Here is an 18,954-nt window from a genome sequence, read left to right as displayed (position 1 = left end):
TCCACTCTCTCTCTCTCTCTCTCTCTCTCTCTCTCTCTCTCTCTCTCTCTCTCTCTCTCTCTCTCTCCTTTTTTTTTGTAAAAGAAAAGCGACAGTAGATAAACAAGTAAACAGTGTTTTCCAATACAGCAAATTTTTAAAGTGTAGAATTATTCGGAATCTTGCTCCAGAAACTATGTTAGCCTGAAAGTCATGTCGCTGGATAATGTGGAAAAAAATACAAATTTTGTGTGAGTTATTCAGTTGTCATCACTGGCACCCTCCTAAAATTGAAAGATCTTTGATTTTTACCTAAAGTCTATGTTATATTAGAATTATAGTTGTATCTTCTTTTCTATTGTCTTCTGATTCTAGAGCCTCTTGAAAATTATGTAGCATATGCTTAAAGACATGAGATTCTAGTCTCTCGAGATTAATAATTGCTCACTGGGGATGTTTTTGGATGGGTTTTTTTTATAATTTCAAGAGATTTGTCTCAAAGTTGCCAAAAAAAAACTCCCAACAAAACGGAAATTTTATGAAAGATATCATGTGTGTGTTTCCTTTTTCCAGATGAGTTGGCCAGTATCATGAAGAAGTTGTCACTTGAAAAGTACAACCCTATCTTTGAGGAGCAGGAGGTATGTGTTTTCTTATTGTTTACTTTGACACCAATTTCCAGTGACTTAGGGGTTACAAAGTTTGCCACAGTTATTTGGTAGATTGCTGTTTCTTTTTTTTTTCAATACAACTTGTGCTTAAATGTTCTTTAGTGCATTATATTGTTAGAAGACTGTATAAGAGTATCACTACTGCAATGCAACATTTTAAAAAATTGTTTATAAAAAGCATATTCATTGTTGTACAAGATACTTTTGAAGTCCTTGAAATGGCAAGCACAAAGATGTCTATCTGAGAGTCAAAGAAAGATGTGAAAATATTCCTGTCTGACCTGTCACAGCATGCATAACAAAGTCAAAAAAAGACGTCCCTTTGAAATGACACAGAACTTTTTATTTTTTTTAAACTTGCTCTTCCAAAATCCTGATTAATCAAGGATATTCTTCTAATAATAAAGCTTCTACAAAGTTCTTGAATTCTTTAATAAAGCCACATTTCAAGGAAGCAAAGTCAATCTTAATAGGCTGGAAAATCCTGTCAGTTGAGAGGTTTTCTTCAATCTTTCTCAAATAGCACATGAACATACCAAAAAAAGCGGTCTTGCTACTTCTGTCTCATCTTTCAGTTTCTTAACTCTTTATCTCCGAGGGGGGTATACCCACTATGCCGGGGCCCTTTTTTGGTACTAAATCTAAAAATGACAAAAACGTCACTAAATGGGTGATTAAATCAAAGCAAGTGAACCTATTTTGATAGTTCAGCGGCTCATCGGCACTATGTTTCTGACGACGAGCCGCTGGGAACAGCTTGCCGGAGATAAAGAGTTATCTGTTTCCAGGGGACTGGAATCTTGGGCAGAAAATATTGCTCTGTTAATGCTTAACTCTTTATCTCCAGGGCGGGGGGGGGGTGGGGGTAAACCCACTACACCGGGCCTTTTTTTGGTACTAAATCTACAAATGATGAAAACGTCCATTGTCGAAAAGTAATTTGATGTCGAAGTTGTTGTAAAAGAATGTGCCCGAGCCACTATCAGCGGCTCACCTGTACAGCAGTTCCAATCGCGAGCCGCTGGGAGTGGCTCTCAGGAGATAAACAGTTATGATAGTATGACCTGGAGCTTAATCAAATAGCTACAGCCAGCATTTTCTAGTCTGCGTTAGCGTAATACGTCAAATGTGCAAGCATCATAGACCATGAAATATAGGACCAAGGCAACACACTTTTAGTGTCTGTTGTAACTCGTCATGGCCAACTACCTATTGATCATTTGTTTCATCCTTTGTTTATTTGTCTTCCCTGGGTCTAATGCTATCTGCTTTTGAAATTATCTGTTTTTGTCTAGTAAGGCTTTGTTGAATCTCTATAGCATGTCAGACCAAGCAATGATTCTAACATGTGCAATGGCATCAATCATGGTGTGAAACTTTGATTTGTCTTTTAACTTCTCAGGTTGACATGGAAGCTTTCCTTACCCTCACTGATGAAGATCTGCGAGAACTCGGCATCGCTCACCCCGACTCTCGCCGCCAGATCCTGGCCGCCATATATGACCTCAGGGCAGGAAAGGTGGGTGAAATATGAGAACGTTCATGTCTGTCACAGCAAGCAAAACAACGTCAAAGACAGAAGAGCTCTGTCACAATAGATGCAAGTCATTTATGAAATACAGTAGAACTTACTGTAACTGCCGCCTGTATAAAACAGCCTACAAACAACCACTACCCATCCCCCCAACTTTGCATTGGCTTTTTTACATTATAGTGACTCTGTGTACAATGGACATCTGTCTAAGACTGCCACTCTTCTTCTCTCTCTCTCTCTCTCTTTCTTCTGGTGCTTTGGCGTCATAAACGGTCAGCGATGCCGACAGCACGCAGGAACTCAACACTTGCCCGGGGGTCCTTAAAAAGTGCTGAAAGTGGGTTACTGAAAAGTCCCAGCAGACGGGTTCTAGCACGATAGCTGGCGGGACATCTCAGGAACACATGGTCCATAGTTTCGCCCTCCTCCTTGCAGGCTCGACAGGACGGATCTGGGTTGTCTGCTGGCGCAAGTTTGTGGAGAAATTATCTCAGCTTGGGCGATTTTCCACCAGTTCTCATTTGGGAGAGAAGCCGACGGTCCTGTCGTCTGAGTGAGGCCTCAAGCTTGTATGATGGCGGTTGGGCAAATGGCAGTTTGGGTTTCGCCTCTTTTTTCCACTTTGCGCGGGTCGACCGGTCGATGACGGCTTTAGCTGTCGAGAAATCGATTGGCGTGTCAATCTGGGTAAGCGCTGTTGCTTCTTTGGCGATGCTGTCAACTTCCTCGTTCCCAGCCAGTCCAGTGTGGCCTGGAATCCGCTGTATGTGGATGGAACATTCGGAGCGTTGACAGAGGCTGTGCAGATGCTGCCAGATTCAGCTCGCCACCTTTTCAGATTGGTTGGTAGGGCTGTATGAGAGGTGCATGACTGCTGACCTGGAATCAGTGTATACATGGATGCTTACTCTGTTGGGAAGGCTGCCTGCTGTACGTAGTGAAACAAGCATGCCCAGCGCTGAGTCGAGGGCTACAAGCTTGGCCCTGTAGCTGGAACAATACCGGCCCGTGGGTACACGGTGGTCAAGTTCGGTATCACCGGTCTTGATCAGTATTCCACTGCTGCCATACTCGGTACCGTGCTTAGCTGAACCGTCTGTCCAGACTTCTACATCGGGCAGGGGGTAGCCTCTGCTGCTGTTTTCCTGACGGCTGGTTCATTAGCACGGTTGCAGTTGACGACAAGATCGGTGCTAAAAGTCGCGTTGCTTGATGCAGCCTTCCACGGTTGTGTGGGAGGGCTAAACAACCAGTTGTTCACGTGGGTACGTATCCAGTTCAGTTTCGGCTACGAGGTTCTGGGCATGCTTTCTCCAATTCGACTTTCGTGTCCGCGTGGGCACTGATTTTGTTGCGGAGGCTCTATGTTGGTTCGTTTGGTTCACTTTTCTTCTCAACAATGGGTGGTCTTAAACAATTTTGTCAATACCTAAAGTTTAAGAATATAATGTTATGCTTGAAAGAATGGAAGTTATTGATGTCACATGCTATCAAGCTCTTTGCCTGTTCTTTCTGGAAAAAAATCCCCATAAATCTGTGTGAAATTTCGGTTCTAAGATGAACAGTACACTTTGCACTTGTGCAACCATGTCTTTTCCTACACAGGACAATGAGAGATAGGCCGGTCCCAGAGCGGCTCTGTAGGTCTGACCTGTAGCTCGCCTGGCGCACTCCGTGTGTGTGTCAGCACAGCCGCACTGTGGGTTGGCGCCTGTGTCTCAGCGAGCGCGAGGCACACTCGCTGCGTCTCAGCACTGCGCACTGTGTGTTGACGTGTGTAGGTGTGCAACTGACGGGTCTGCCTTGCTATATTTAGGTACTGTGTAATCCAAGACCAATTATACCAAGACGGGACAACTCTTCTTTACGTCATGTGCCAAGTGCATCCCCCACACACACACACACACACACACAAACACACTTGCAGCTGCGCGCAGCTCTGTTGACAAAAAACAGGCGACGCTGCTCAGGCACACAATAATGTATACATTCATTTGCACAGTGCGAGCCAGGCGAGCTACAGGTCAGACCGACAGAGCTACTCTGGGACCGGCCATACTTTCATCTTTGTTACAGGTTTTTTAAACAATCGCTACCACTCCCTTTTGAGTCCAATTGAGTTGTTTCCTTAAATTTGCAAGTTTTTGCCGGACAAATTTCTTTTTTTGCTATTCAGTATCCTTATGTGTTTTTCATGAACTTTTTTATCTGAAAACGGCTTTTAGATTCTTATCCAATCTGAAAAGAATACCTCTTTGCGTTGTCCTCAGGGTCGAGAGAGACAGCAGTTTGTGGATTCCATGTCAACATTCAACTCAACGCTGAAGGCAAGGGCAACCACAGAAGGTAAGAAGAAATGGAATGTTTGTACGAGTAATATACTCCTGCTTATACATTTGTTTATGTTTTGATCTCTTTGTGCTGATATGTTGCACTTTATTTAAAATAGTCTTGATACAAAACGTATTAGATGATCTCATATTTTGTAAATTTTGAGTTCCGGCATGCACATTTCTTTGAGGTTCAAAAAGATCAGAATTTTTGTCATAGCCTGTTGGCACCTTTGAGAAGTGGAATGATTGTACTCATCCTGACCGTGTTATGTCGGAGACTGCGAGACACAGTGTGTGGTGACCTGACAAAGTTCACTTTGGTGGTACAGAACTAAAACCTTTCGTTAGCCATACTTGGTGAAGGAAAATTATTGGCTGTCTTGTTGTGTTAATGATGAAGTTGCAGTGACATGAAGATGAAAATGTAAAACAGATTAAGTTGGAGAAAACTGAGGTAAAATTTATTTTTTACACGAAGTAACGTCCTAGCAATGCAGGCTAAGCTTCTAAAGGTTTCAATTTGATTCTTTTTTCTTTACTAATTGAGTAACACTAAAACATGCTTTCGGATGTGTGAAATGCAGAAAAAAAAAGTAATTCTTACCAATACTCTTGTAATTGTCTATGTACTTGACTTTGGCAGACATGTTGTCACGTTGGTATTGGTTTTTAATTGTGATGCTGCATCATAGACGGTCTATGCATATATAAATTTGTATAAATGTCTACCTTGTACGCCAAATATTTATGCCCTTTTGTATGGTTAAAAAAGTTTGTTGTCCTTAATATTTTTAATGGGAACATTTTAGGCATGAAAAATTGTAAAGGAAAATTTCAGTTGGCTCTTAGGCAGACTGGATTCTAACGCAGTCTTAAATAGTCACCCACTGGAATGTTGTTTTAAACCTAGAAAAATAACCTGTGATCTTTGACCTCCTCAGGTTCAGAGACCACGGCAATGTCTCAATGGAGCATACAGGATGAGGCAGACCCTCACGTCCCCATGTCCAAATCCAGGATGTCTTGACACAAACAGATTATTTCTTCACCCCTCATAGTTATAGCCTGATCACCAGGTTCTGTTACCTGAAGATTAGTTTCTGCCTTTCATATTAGATTAACCTTCCTAGTGTTGATGGTCGATTAGTGGTGTCAGTGGCCCAGTGGTTAGACTACCAGACTTGAATCATGAGGTTGTGGGTTCGGGAGTTCGAGCTGCGGGCCCGACGTTGTGTCCTTTGTTTTTGGGGGAAAGGTACTTTACACGAATTTTTCTCACTTCACCCAGGTGGAAATGGGTATCCGGCCATGGACAGCGAAAGTTCTTGTCAGTATGTTGTTAGTGTTTTAGCGCCTATAAATGGCTGCTTGCACTGTATGCTTCCCAGGAAGTTGAAGTTGTTTCAGAATGCTTTCAGGTCTGCTGGGGTAATGGTATAGATTGTGAAGCGCCTTGAGCTTGCTGTTGAGCAGGGATTTGCACAAGACAAATGTTATCTGTTATTAAAGTGGCTGTAAATTTTGTTCTGTGGTGTCACAGCTGATTTAATTAGCTGTAAGTTGATTTGTTATTTCGATTCGTTTATCCTGTTTTTTGTGGGTGGGTGTTATTTGACAAACATTTCAACTCTTTCACAAATGAGTTTTACTTCCTATTTACGTTCTACTTTCTGAAAATTTATATGGTTATGGCCAAGATCATTAACTCATTTAATGCTCATTAAGAGATTGTTCGCAAGACAGACCCTGTGTCCGCATGGGCATCAAGTATTCTCGCGTTATGCGCTTTTATCGTTTAATTAAGAAAAATAATCCTGTTTTAGTCTGAACCAAGTAAGTGGACCTCGGCGCCAAACATGATGGGATGGGTAAAGAAGACATGTGGCCCATTCATTCTACTTTTCCCTGGGACTGCTATTGTTTACTCATGACAGTATCGTTGTTTTTGGTTAGGTTTATACAACATTGCAGAAATGGTGTTAGTTGGGCCTCCAAATTTCTTAATGGCTTTCATCAGGCAAACCTGAGGAGGCATCTTTTCCTTTTTTTCCTCAGAAGGTTATTGAGGAGTCTGTAGAAAATGAAGCATGATGTGTATCTATGTCTGTGCGTGAGCCAACAAGAGGAGAGCAAAATAAATGTTGATACTCTTGTCTTCTTACAGCATGGCACAAGTTTCACAGTCTAAAAAGTATGTTAAGATACAGTGGAGTCTGCTTACACCAAACATGTTTATTCTGAAAAACAATGGTAAACCGAACGAAAATAGAATTCCTTGGGTTCTTTTTTTCATCTCTATTTGAGCAATCTCTCCGAACTGAAAATATGGCTAAACCAAAGGAAGTGGCGTTCTGGCAAATCTGAGTTTAAAGCAGACTCCATTGTATTGGATTTCTTATTGTTATTTTTTCTTGTAAGTTTATGTTTATTGAAATGAATTAAATTGTGAGTGCAAGATACAATGTACTTGATGGCACCACTGGTACTGCTATGCAACAATTATTTGCAGATGTAAATCGCACCCTGCTAAGTTGTGAGAAAAAAAACCCACTTGTTGTCAACAGTCAAGCCCCTACCTTAATGCTGTTCATTCATGATATTTTTGTTGATTTTGGTAAGGCATTAGTTTTTATGCCTATTGTTTCTGTGAAATGGATGATTGTTGATAGATCTGTCCTACTACTTTTTTCACTTTGTTTTTGTGTAATGGATGGTTGATGGTAGTTGCTCTTTTCTTCCCCCTGTTCCCTTGACCATATGTTTGCTTTGGACATGCATTGTTATGTTTACTTGGTGGTTATGCAATACGTCAATGTCTGCTCTTTGAGTGTCCCAAACTACAGGATATCCGACAGCAATCTTTTCCTCCTGTCTCTACCAAAGACAATTTATAGGGTTATATATACCTGATACTGCAGCAAAGAATTAATATCAAACAACTCTACCTTTTTTAATATAGCACTGGACCAAAGGGCACATGCTCAAAGGTCACTGATGCCTGATGAAGGAGGGGGGGGGGGGGGGGGGGGGCAGGAGTATATATCTCTGAATATTTATCAGATGTAGCATCCCCTTTGTACAGTGTATTCTGTTTTGAGATTAAATTCATTACATTTAATTAACTTCATAAAAAAGCTTTGAACTGAATGTATAGTAAAAATTATGATCTTTGTTAATTAAATGATCTAGTAAACTTTGTGTTAGTGGAATTACAGGCAGCTGATGTCCTGCAACATACATGCACGATAGCAATAGCAGTGCTGGGCTTTTTTCCATCAGTTTAACTCTATAGATTTTTTTAATGAATTAACATAGTTCTGGCACCAGCAGCAATTACTTTCCAAGTGGAAGAGAGGGAGACTTATATTTGTCCCCAGTTTTTTTCCTTCCCAATTTGAGCAGTCTCTCCAAAATAAAAATATGGCTGAACTGCCAAAAATCCAGTGGTCCTGCAGTTTTCTGTTCAAGTAAATGGACTCCACTGTAGTTCCTTTTTGTTCTCTTAGCTCCATAAAAAAAAAAAATGTGGATTTTTGCCTTGCACAGACATTGGTGAATCATACACACCTATTATCTTTATTGCCTCTATGCATTTCTAAAATTAATTTTTTAAGCAAATTATTGCATGAAGTATCCGTCCATCATTTTTGCAATGTTACTTAATAGTTCTCTTGTGATTGAAAGTTCAGTGTTTTTCCGTCCATTCAATTCAGGCATCTCTACTACTATATTGTACCATTCTATTTTTTAAAAAATGTTTTCAGATTGTTTTTGTAAGAGACGTGCATTGATTTAGGTGTGGTCCTTTCATTGCTATGCAAAAGTTTGATGGGCAAGGGATGCAAGGTGTAGAATAATGGCTCCTAGATACGCAATACTGTGAGAGAGAGCATTATGACTACGAGTATGAACATGTGCGCTGATATATACTTCGAAAAATAAATTATGATGAAAATGTAGTTCCTTGGTTTTCTATACTTCACTCTCTCTTTTCATTTGAAAGCTTTTTTGTGGGTAGATGGAGGGTGCTCTGAAGTGGTTTCCTCTTTCTTTCTTATCAAACATCTATCGTTCTTATCTCTCCTCCATTTTTGTGTTTGTTACTCCCTTGTAACTCCTCTAATCTTCAGCACTTTTATGACCTTACTTATTGCAAGTGCTGTAAAACTCTTACGAAAAAAAAAAAGCTTTGTTATAAGTCTCCTGCTCCTGTTCTGTACTGTGGGTATTAGGCAGGTGCTCTGGTGTAGTTTGCTCCTTCTTTCCTACCAAACACTTATCTTCTTTAATCTCTCCTTCTTTTCTTTTTTTTTTGTTACTTTCTGGAGACTCCTCTAATCTTTGACTCTTATATGACCTTATGCGTAAAACTTTTACTAAAACTAAACTTAAACTAAATTCTGCACTAAGACCTGCTGCCCTTTTCTTCTTCGTAATCTTAGGGATGAGAACTTCAGGGTCTTTTATTTTTTTGAATTAATTTCTTTCTTTTCCCAAGCTAAAATTGTAGCTATTTGAATTGGAAGTTTTCAGTGCTGAGAAAGCTTGGATGTCTGAAGGATAGAGCCATTATAATTCCTCAGACAAGGACACCTTACGTTGCTTACTGCAGTGTTATTCAGAATAATGTTAAAAAGGAGAAAACGCACCATGTGTAGCCATACACCTGTTGCGGACTACAAGAGTAGGATTTCACAGAACGTTACGCTATCTGTTGGAGCATAAAGATAAGACTCCGTTCTTTGTCTATAATTTAGTATAAGGATGTCATACAGAGCATAATGTGGCTCCTCCAGCATTTCTACTGAACTGCTATTCCATGGCTCCTTCTTACTGCTGTCTTTCAGCCATACCCCTGATCTTATGGTAGGAAAGATCTACACCTAGCCTTCTCGGACAAGAGGGAAAAATATGGGAGATCCTGTGTGCAAGTTGCGCACGTTAAAGATCCCTTGGTGGTCCCAAATCAATAAGAGTAGGCTGCGGCCGCCACCCTGGCAAAATTCAAAATGTCCTACTAACTGAAAATGTTTAATGAGTCCCGCGCCCTCGTATGACCTTATGCAGTTTCGAGCACTGTAAAACACTTGCAACAAAAGAAAAAAAAGAAACATAATGACTAACTCTAGTGTTTGGCACATGTACTTCTTCCAGGTCTACAGCCGGATGTAATTGGCAGAAATCTGCAGCAGCAGGGTAACATTAGTCTTGGCACTCAGATTACTCAAATGTAATGTTTTAATAAAATCATCATCATCATCATCATCATCATCATCATCATCATCATCAACAACACAACAAGAAAACAACACCAGCAAAAATAAGTGTTGGAGTCAAATAAAAGTAGCTTTTTACTTGGGTACTAAAGGTAATCACAAAAGCAACACGCATAATTCCTCGGTAAGGATTGCATACATAAAAGTCTTTTAAATTACACTTGAGCAGAGACAGAGAAGTACGCAACCAATCAGTGACATAGCAAAACAGTTGATAAATATAAGAATTGCGAGGCGCCTATACATTTCTGAAAATAAATGTAGGCCTATAAATAAATTTGGACAAATTTTAGATAATAATACAATCATGTACTAATAATAATAATAATATTAATTATACTATAATAATAATAACACTGTCCGCTGGGTTTTATGCACCCCGCATAATTTAGCAAAATTAATTGATTACTCTTTGCATTATTTCTGATTATTTTGATTTATCATTCTTTGTTAAAGTGTTAAAGTTAACAGAATCGCATAATTTCTCTTTTTTGGGCTCAGTTTTTCCTAATTTCAGAATTTTTTTTTTTTGTGTGCATAAAACCGCGGGGACAGATAACATAATAATCATAATCATAATAATGATGATAATAATAATAATAATAAGCCAAAAGTATAAATTTTTCCCCCTGAGTATAGCCTGACCAAGTCCTATCCATGAGAGCGTAAATGGCACGATTTGTGTGCGTGCGTGTGTGCATGTGTGCGTGCGTGTGTGCATGCGCCCTGTGCGCACGCGCGTGTGTGTTTGTGTGTGTGTGTGCGTGTGTGTGTGTGTGTGTGTGTGTGTGTGTGTGTGTGTGTGTGTGTGCGTGTTTAGTCATTTAGTTGTTTTTTATATTATTTAAAACTATGATCAGGCCATTTCATTTATTACATTACATCCGTCCAAACTTTATGAGAATGTTAAGATTTGATTTAATGATAGAAAGAATTTCGGCTATTTTGGTAAAGGAAAATAATACCTGTAATTTTATCCGTTTGTTGTAACTGCAGCAGCTTGAAATGGGTAAACGTAGTGAGTGTTAAAGTGTGCTTGAGCTCCGTGCCCTCATCATTATAATCTAAAATAATTTTACGTGGATTAGCATATTTGAATATTGACGTCACAAAAAAACACATAATATCAAAAGGAAAAATAATAGTATTGATTTAAAATGTGCAAAAAGACGTTGAAGAGTTCACGTTGTTACAAAACCCCACCGTGATCATATTTATCATTTTTGTTATTTTGACAGATATTTTGATTTTTTTGTTTTAAGAAGTAGAACAAAAGCCGAGTGGAAAAATGAGATATCACAGTCTTTTTTTTTCCTTTCAGATTGAGTATTTTATTCTCCGCTAATGATCTCACGGATAATCCAGCAGCTTAGTCCTGTGATATGTAAGTGTTTGATTTTTTTTACAAAATGCTATATGCCTACTAAATTGCGAGATATGGGCGATCAAACGTTGTTTAGTAAGAGCTTTACGGCACCCGCAACTACATTAAAATTTGGTCATATATGAGCTGGCGAAACACAAAATTTTAATTGGTTGCCCTCACAACAGTTCATAGCACGGCTTGGTATCGTTTAATGGTCTGGTGAAAGGGAAGAATTTTACGGCACAAAATTCAGTTTTAAAAAGGAGCAACAATTTACCTTTTGTTAAAATGACAGTTTTACACTTTTGTGAGAAAACTAACGGCCATTATAAACTTTTAAACTTTGAATTCTTATGTTCTCCACCTTCTCAAAATGTGACTTATCTGGTCTTTTCCCTTTCCGGAGTCTTCAAATGTTTAGGTCAATCAGTGATGTTCAAACAAGCAATACTAGTCTGAATGTGTTACATTCGAAAGGCACCAATGTAGGCATATATATATTACAGTAGCAGAGGAGTTAACTCTAATCTTGCTTGAAACAAAAGACAGAAGCTTGGTCACTATAACAATCTATTTGCTGATATAATTATACATATCAGTTGTAATTTAAAAAATTAAAAAAGGTATTCATATTTTTATCAGAAATGATCAATTAATTTCTTTCACTTGGAGAATTTGGCAGTTCGCTACCATAGAATTACAAAGTTCTGTCTGCTCAGTACCTAGTTTTGAGAAATTTGACGTAAAAATATTAGAGTTCCACAATATTATGGTTAAGCTTTTCGAACGCAGTTCTTTGAATAGAGCTATCTTGATTACAGCTCCGAAAAATCTTACGATTTTGATATAGCAGATAGAACACTTAATTGTTTTTTTAAACTCATGGCATTAGTAACTCAAAACGAACAAAGATGTCAGAGATAGAAAATTGTAATTCTAAGATAGTAAGTTGTCTCCAACTCATTCGAAGTCTCCAAGTTTTAGACGTTACTGGTGAGCACGTAGATTTTCTTGGATGCGTTGATATCCTCAAGCTGCTTCGAGCTGAAGATAAAGATCATCTCCTTATAGCCCACCTTGGTTGGTGTGATGGGAAGGGTGGCAACGAAAGCTCCCTTAGCTGCCACGTTCCTGGGGTGTGGAAAATATTTATTTATAGAATACTGAGTTTGCAATAGAACAAGATCGTTGATAGCATCAACAACAGCTGCTGCAGAGACAATAACAGCAGCAGCGGCAGCAACATCATCATCAACAACAACAATAACAACAACAACAACAACATCAACGACAACGACAACGACGACAACAACAACAACAAAGGAGAAGGGATGCCCCACTTTCGAGGTGACCTCCATTGTGTCTTGTTTGTAGACCAATGTCAGCATCGATACGGACGTGGGTGGTTGGCTGGTACTATAGTGTGATTTGCTCCTTCCGTCCTATAAAACATCTGCCGTCCTTATTTTTCCTCCTACTTTTATGTGCATGCTACTCTCTTGTGACATCTTTAATCTTCGGTACTTTTACATGACTTTATCAGGTTGCAAGTGCCAAAACACTTAAGCCTACCAAATAATTGAGAATTTATGAACGTTCTCCTGTTGTAACCGTAAACCAAGTAGAGTTTCACATTTCTGGGCTCAGCTTTTCCTAATTTCAGAAGAAGAAAAAATTGGAATAAAACCGCGTGGACAGATAACATAATAATCATAATCATAATAATAATAAGCCAAAAGTATTACATTTTCCCCCTGAGTATAGCCTGACCAAGTCCTACCCATAAGAGCGTAAATGGCACGATTTGTGTGCGTTCGTGCGTGCGTGTGTGCATGCGCCCTGTGCGCGTGTGTGCGTTTAAATCTCCAGTATCCTTTACAAAAGCGTGTGGAGCCGAGTTAATTGTGGTAGTGGTAGATACGATATTTGATTTATGTTATTCTCATCATTCAGTGGTCTAGGGATGGATCCTAGTAAAAATCTCACTGGCTTGGTGCTTCTTTTTTATAAAATTTGTTTTAATACATTCTGATCCTGCGTCTTTTCTTTCCCTGAAAAGTGTTTTTTTTTAAGTGCTTCAATGTATTCTATCATCGGGCATATCTCTAATGTTATGTGTCTTCAGTCGTTACCAGCGATCACTATCGTGAAGGATTTATTATTTCCAGTGCACAATCCAGTCTGAACCTTCAAAAGACAAGCTGTAAGTATAGAAGAGTGTAACACTTGGATGCCCTAAAATTATCAACTTTTATCTTCTCAGCAACTAGCTTCGGGACAACTGACGTGAATAATTTTGAGTTTCACAACATGTCAGGTTTTCCCGACGCAATCCTTTGAACATCATGATAACGACTCCGAAAAATCTTAACGACTTTGATGGAGCAGACCCCAAAAAATGTGATTTCTGGTCCCATGGTCTTAGTAACTCAAAACGTCCCACAAATGTCATATAGAACTTTGTAATTCTAAGGTAGATCTAGCGTTTTTCTAGCCTACAACTCACCCTTGTGGGAAGCGCAGAGATTTAGCGAGACCATCTACAGTTACTGCGCACCCAGTAAGAGTTGTGTCCAGAGGGTTCGTGAAGGAAACTTCCACCTTGAATTCTTTGTTCTTGGTAGCTTCTTCCGGTGCCTGAGGAAGGAAAATTAGAACGCATATCGAGGGATTTGACGTGGATAAAAGAGAATCGTCGTCGTCGTCGTCGTCGTCGTCGTCCTCCTCCTCCTCCTCCTCCTCCTCCTCCTCATCATCATCATCATCATCATCATCATCATCATCATTTTCATCATTATCATCATTACCACCAAGGTGAAAAGTCCTGTACACACAATATTATGTTAAAAGTAATATAACATGTATATTGAACCTCCTATATTAATAGTTATGTGATATAAAATTTATATTGCATTTAGGTATACATTTTAAAAAGAAAAAAATTATTTGCGTATGTATATCATTGGGAGAGCTTGTGAATCGATGAACTCATTAGGTACCGACTTTTTGCAGTTTTTTCTTCTTTCAACGACATGTAGTTTTTATAGAGCACACGTCAGACGACAACTCGCTTTATATAAGTAAAATTACAGCTCACCTTGACACTGAGATGTGGTTTCTTCAGTCTACACTCGCGTTTTGTGACAAAGCATTGGTTGGTCTCTTTCACCGAGGCCCACACAGATACATCGAGCATACAGCAGTCCTTGAGTTTCTCCAAGTAATCTTGTGGTTTCACAATTACTGGTACAATGTCATCTGCAGGATGAAGTAGGATTTAGCCATCATCATCATCATCATCATCATCATCATCATCTTCTTCTTCTTCTTCTTCTTCTTCTTCTTCTTCTTCTTCTTCTTCTTCTTCTGTCGAATAATAACTGTATACTGGCGTCTGTGGTTTGGCGTTAAGGCACTTAGCCGTGGCACACAGAAGACCAGAGTTCGACTCCTGTATTGGGAGAATGTTTATCAAGTGTCTCCCGTCTTTCTGCTGGGACGTTGTATCTTTCTCAGCCTAGGTAGGCCCTGACAGGTAGAATCGATGCCCTCCTCCTAAACTATCTAAAAATTGTCGATGGGGGCCTGCAAACATAATATACGTTGACAAAAATTGCTATTTTAAGTAAAAATCCAAACATTTTCTTAATGTATATCAGTCGTGTTGGGAGTAAATTTGATTTTTATCTCCATCTGAATATCGGACTTACACCTCATCAGCCTAACTCACAGGTATTGTCATGCGTTTGAAGAGGCGAGGCATCAGCATAATTATGTCTCTCCTCAGTTTATTTAACAACTTGCAGAACCTGCGAATACTTTTAAAGATACGTGTCGTACAATCTAGCTGGAGAAAAGCTTCAACCTTGAAAACGACTTCACGATACAAGAAAAGGGGGAAAAAACTCAGAAAGATCAATATAGCTAAATATATAGAGTACACCGAAACTCGCCTTTTCCTTTCTGTAGGACTTTGTTCTCGAAGGGGAAAGAGACGATTTTGTCAGCGAGCACGCCTGTGTAGAACATTGTCTTGACGACAAGTCGGCCGCTCACTGTGCGCTCTGCGTCACTTTTGTTGGTGAGTTTGAGCGACACTTTGAAGTCTTCACCGACCCACGTATTGGCCGCATCTTGTACCACTTTGAAATCCACATCCTAGGAGTGAATATGGAGATATATTTAGGACATGTTTTGAGAGTGCCAGAGACAAGATTACATTATCAGACATGGTGTTGGGGACCAACTGGAATAGAAAAAGAGGAAGACCAACTGGAAGTTGCAGAAGCACAATCTTGAATGAGACATTCGCTAAGGGACTCAGGGCCTAGATGTTGCAAGATTGAAGGAAGCGGCCAGAGACAGATAAGCTTGGCATCGAGTGCACTCTGCTAAATATACCTATCGGTACAGGGGTAGAGTTTCTAACGGTGCAGGGAGATAGTAAATAAGTAAGAAAGGAGTGAATAATATTGTAAGAGATTGATGCATTCACCGGAGAGCAGATTCAAGAAAAGGAATAAAGTAGAAAGATAGAATGGACCTGGAAAACTTGGATGGGCTCGGGGTATTTAGTTGGGGGTTGTTGTTTTTTCGTCGGGAGAAGACTTTTTAAAAAAGATTTTGATTAAAGCAAAGTATGTTATCCCACGTCGGGGGAGGGGATTGGTTCTTACTAAACTTTCTGATAGACATTGAAAAGGTCAGCACGAATGCCCCCCCCCCCCCCCAATCCCCACCCCCACATACGCACTGCCGAAAAAAGAAACCTTAACATGTAGCGGTGTTGGCGATAAAAATATTGAAAAAAGGCAAATAAAAATAAATAATACATTTAGAACATTGATAGGTTCTCTGTTGCTGTTGCTGCCGTTACTCCTACTGATTTATTATTATGTTTTAGGTTGATGTTAAGTGCAACGGCGTCTGTCAGTCGGTCGGTCGGTCAGACTCTCTCTTTCTCTCTCTCTCTCTCCCCTCTCTTCTCCCTTTCTCTCAATCTCTCTCTCTCTCTCTCTCTCTCTCTCTCTCTCTCTCTCTCTCTCTCTCTCTCTCTCTCTCTCTCTTCCCCCTCTCTCTCTGTCTCTCTCTGTCTCTCTCTCTTACTCTCTTGACGTTGTCCGTCTACTGCAGGATCTAGCTGTCTAACAATGAACACCACTCTGCTCTATCTAGATTGTAAAACTTCCCCTACCTTGGCAGAAATGTTGTACACGTTCTCCTTTGTAGAAGCCAGCTGGTTGGCCTTGCGGACGGCCGCCCTCTCCTCGGCAGACCCTGTAGATCGTTGTGACAAAAGATTATTAAGTTTGTATATATTATGTATCTAACATCTGCAATGGCGCCAATTTGTCACACTGAAGGTGGAACTCTATACACGTGTCTGGTGGTAGGAAGTAGTAGAAACAGGAAGAGGGAAATCCAAACGCTGAAATAATTATGCATAACACGTGAACACTATTTATGCTAGAGTAGGGGGGTGGGTGGGGTTGGGGTGGGTGTGGCTTTGTTGAAGTGGGGTGGGGATGGGGGTGGGGGTGGAGTGGGGTCAGTTGGGGGTTGGGGTTGGATTGGGGGTCGGGGATTAGCGTTGGGATAGGTATTACGAAATCTGGTGTCTCTTTCCTCTTTCTTTCTTTGCACGTTAGTCTCTGATGGTGATAATTCTAATCTTCGGCACTTATGTGACCTAATTGCGTTGTAAGTGCCGTAAAAACCTAACACAAACTTAACAGTGTCCTACTCGCTTTGGTCACAGGTCAACAAGAAGTGAGAAAACAAAATGTACAGTCACAGTGGAAGAGAAGTACTCACCTTCTTCGGGCTTGTATCTAAGTGTGATATCATTTCTATCATCAGAGTTGGGCATCTTTGTACTGATGAATTGTCCGACCCTGAGATTAAAATAATTTGATAATAGACATCATCCAAATGCAGATAGGGTCATTTATTGATATATGTGTCACAGCACTGTGGAACCAGGCGTGGCTCGTCAGTTTTTGAGCATGTGGGGTTATTGATATCGTTTTAAAGTTTGTTCATTTGTCTTGCTTTTGATTTCCAAAAATAACCACTAATTTTGAATAGGAGTCGAGACATCTCGCATTGAATGAGGTGGTGGCACGATTAACGGGAACATGGCCTCCTAGGTTTGGCGACTTCCAAAGCTCTAGTGTTAGAATTGGAAACAACAAAGTTACATTTTTTCTGTGCCTTTGTTCAAAGTTGTTCAATAAAATCCCACACAAAAATGGGTTTTTAATGGACACAGGGTGATGAGATAGAATATAAACAAAACAAACAAATGAATAAATGAATAAATGAATAAATGAATAAATAAATAAATAAATAAATAAATAAATAAATAAATAAAAAGAAAGAAATGAAATGGATAAAAATTGACAGTGGAGTGGAGAAAAATGTCGGTTTCTTTGATTTCATTATTTTGACGAGTGCCTGATTTCACCAGTATGCTTCACAAATGATTATTTAGAATAATCAAACAATTTATTCGGCAAAGTTCAACTGCCAACAAAAAAATATTACCACAAATTTTATGGAGACGTATTCTCTTTTTTTTAATGTAGGTGTTATTTTACGCCCCCATCAACACAATTTAGATCGTCTAGGAAGCGGGCTTCCGACCCTACCTGCCAAGGTCAACCCGGGCTGAGAGGAATACAGCAGCTGTCCTGTCAATTTCCCCTCTTAGTCTTTACTAAATAATATAATAAACACATAAATATTAAATGCTAAAAAAACGGAACATTAAACCCGCCCCCCCCCCCCCCCCCCCGAAACCGCTCCACTTCCACCCCCACAGAAACCGCACCCTCCTCCAACAAGTGAAGAAATCTTAAGGCGTTTAGCCTGAATCGGACATTGGCGCGTTTAAAATTATTTCAAAACAGAATATAGCTTCTCATAATGTGTAAAATGATACTTATCCATCGTTCTCGCTCTACGATTTGCGAAACTGAGAACCCAGAACATTTCTATGAAGAGCCATATCTGAATTTGAACAATGCGGTTATGCGGTTTCGGTTCTCATTTAAAAGTAGCAACAGTACAAAAGGCTACTCACCTCCTCGCCACAAGAATAGAGTATCAAATTCTTTTTGAATAAATAAGAACCCAAAAGGTGCGAGATCACTTTTAGCCATTTTAGTTATTGAACCCTCTGCCCTATTCTAAACGTTGAACATTCGACAACCTTAAAAGATGACTGCGGCACTTATATGACCTTATTGTGTTGCAAGTGCCATAGAACTCTTACTAAAACGTTTTAAAGGATGACTGCTGTGTCGTAGTTGGTCAGGAACTTGGCCAACACTCGAAGAAGCGACATGCACGTCGAAGAGGAGACAGGATTTTTCCACGTCTCCAAAGAAAACCAAATTTGAGCATAATGCCATGAACAGTGGACAGAGAGCTCTACGTTCTTAAACGACGCTCTCGGTGTCTTGTTAACAAGATGTTAATTATCAGCAACGGCAACAACAGCAATGGCGACAACACTAACAATGCACTTTTGCACATGTTTCAGTTTTGTTTTTGTATGAGTTTTGCGACACTTGCAACGCAAATAGAGCTCATGATATAAGTGCCAAAAACTAGAAGTGTCACCATACAAGGGCAAGGAGGAGAATAAGGACGATAGATGTTTGATAAAAAAGAAGGAGCAAACCACACGAGAGTATCCACTAACAACTCACATGGGTAGAAGAAGAAGAAGAAGAAGTAGAAGAAGAAGAAGAAGAAGAAGAAGAAGAAGAAGAAGAAGAAGAAGAAGAAG

At 39.7% G+C, this 18,954-nt stretch overlaps 2 protein-coding genes across 2 annotated transcripts in view; one reads left to right on the top strand and one right to left on the bottom strand.

Moving 5' to 3' along the window:
• LOC101859698 (ankyrin repeat and SAM domain-containing protein 6) overlaps window positions 1-5,750 on the top strand; it is a 27,513-nt gene extending 21,763 nt beyond the window's left edge. Inside the window, exons 16-19 of the mRNA XM_005095458.3 lie at window positions 553-620; window positions 2,053-2,169; window positions 4,455-4,530; window positions 5,459-5,750. Of these exons, the coding sequence (XP_005095515.1) occupies window positions 553-620; window positions 2,053-2,169; window positions 4,455-4,530; window positions 5,459-5,544 (347 nt within the window). The 3' untranslated portion in view covers window positions 5,545-5,750. The remainder of the gene's footprint in view (window positions 1-552; window positions 621-2,052; window positions 2,170-4,454; window positions 4,531-5,458) is intronic.
• Window positions 5,751-10,326: 4,576 nt separating this feature from the next.
• LOC101845230 (hemocyte protein-glutamine gamma-glutamyltransferase) overlaps window positions 10,327-18,954 on the bottom strand; it is a gene marked incomplete in the record, with an annotated part of 26,998 nt that continues 18,370 nt past the window's right edge. Inside the window, 6 exon segments of the mRNA XM_035969009.1 lie at window positions 10,327-12,290; window positions 13,666-13,796; window positions 14,257-14,417; window positions 15,113-15,317; window positions 16,354-16,436; window positions 16,974-17,053. Of these exon segments, the coding sequence (XP_035824902.1) occupies window positions 12,140-12,290; window positions 13,666-13,796; window positions 14,257-14,417; window positions 15,113-15,317; window positions 16,354-16,436; window positions 16,974-17,053 (811 nt within the window).

The sequence above is a fragment of the Aplysia californica genome, unplaced genomic scaffold (genome assembly GCF_000002075.1).
Source record: "Aplysia californica isolate F4 #8 unplaced genomic scaffold, AplCal3.0 scaffold00104, whole genome shotgun sequence".
Lineage (NCBI taxonomy): Eukaryota > Metazoa > Mollusca > Gastropoda > Aplysiida > Aplysiidae > Aplysia > Aplysia californica.
This window is presented reverse-complemented; position numbering and strand designations above follow the sequence as displayed.